We start from the raw sequence: 820 nt of genomic DNA, 5'->3' as shown, positions 1-820 counted from the left end.
CCGACAAGATCCCGCCCGCCGACAACCTGCCGAAGGGCAGCCGGGCTCACATCACCCTTGGCTGTGCCAACGGCATCGAGGCCGTCCAGACCGGGCTCGACCTGCTGGAGTTCGTGAAACTGGAGAGGGCAGGGAACAAAGGGGATGAAGTGGGGGAGATTGGAGGAGGGAAACTGCTGTATTTTGATAACAGGATGTGGATGCTCATCCTCTCTAAAAAGATCGATGTGAGGGCGATATTCTCCGGTTACTACGGAAAAGGGAAACTCGTGCCAACGCAGAGCACCAACAAACGGGGCTCTGCTTTTAGCTCCTGCACCATCATCTAGGGAGGGCGTGCGTTTGGTTTTAAAAGGCAAGTAACTCCTGTAACCTTTAGAAGTGTAAAGAGAAATAATTCTCCCCATACTAAAGTAAAGCCCTCTTGCCAACCCCAGCGTGAAGCCTCTGGGGAGAGCTTTTCGGCCTCGGAAGAAGGAAGAAAACAAGCACCAAAGGAAAACTGCCCCGTAACTGACACCAGTAACCCAAGTGCTGCTGGGGGCGTTTTAGCGGAGTTTTGGGGAGAACTGGCCGGGGTGTTCTGCTTGTTTTCTTCCTCGGAGGAAGCTCGGCGATGGCCTCCAGTAACGTCCCTATCAACCACAATCGTTCGGTCCTCGCAGCCAGTGGCAGACCAAAGCCTGCGCGCACTGGGCTGAAGCCCTGAGGAGGGAACTGCGAGACGCCTCTCCCCTCTCCCCGACCCGAGGGACGGACATCCGTCATTCTGGGAACTGAGGTACCAGGTACAAACCAGCAAGACCAACTTGTCGATATG

The 820-nt window shown here is 55.2% G+C and overlaps 1 protein-coding gene across 1 annotated transcript in view; it reads left to right on the top strand.

Moving 5' to 3' along the window:
- The window catches only part of CNP (2',3'-cyclic nucleotide 3' phosphodiesterase), a 2,587-nt gene extending 2,258 nt beyond the window's left edge, over nucleotides 1-329 (top strand). The window contains exon 4 of the mRNA XM_010135237.1: nucleotides 1-329. Within this exon, the coding sequence (XP_010133539.1) occupies nucleotides 1-329 (329 nt within the window).
- Nucleotides 330-820: the final 491 nt, after the last annotated feature.

Source organism: Buceros rhinoceros, unplaced genomic scaffold, assembly GCF_000710305.1.
Source record: "Buceros rhinoceros silvestris isolate BGI_N320 unplaced genomic scaffold, ASM71030v1 scaffold30784, whole genome shotgun sequence".
NCBI lineage: Eukaryota > Metazoa > Chordata > Aves > Bucerotiformes > Bucerotidae > Buceros > Buceros rhinoceros.
This window is presented reverse-complemented; position numbering and strand designations above follow the sequence as displayed.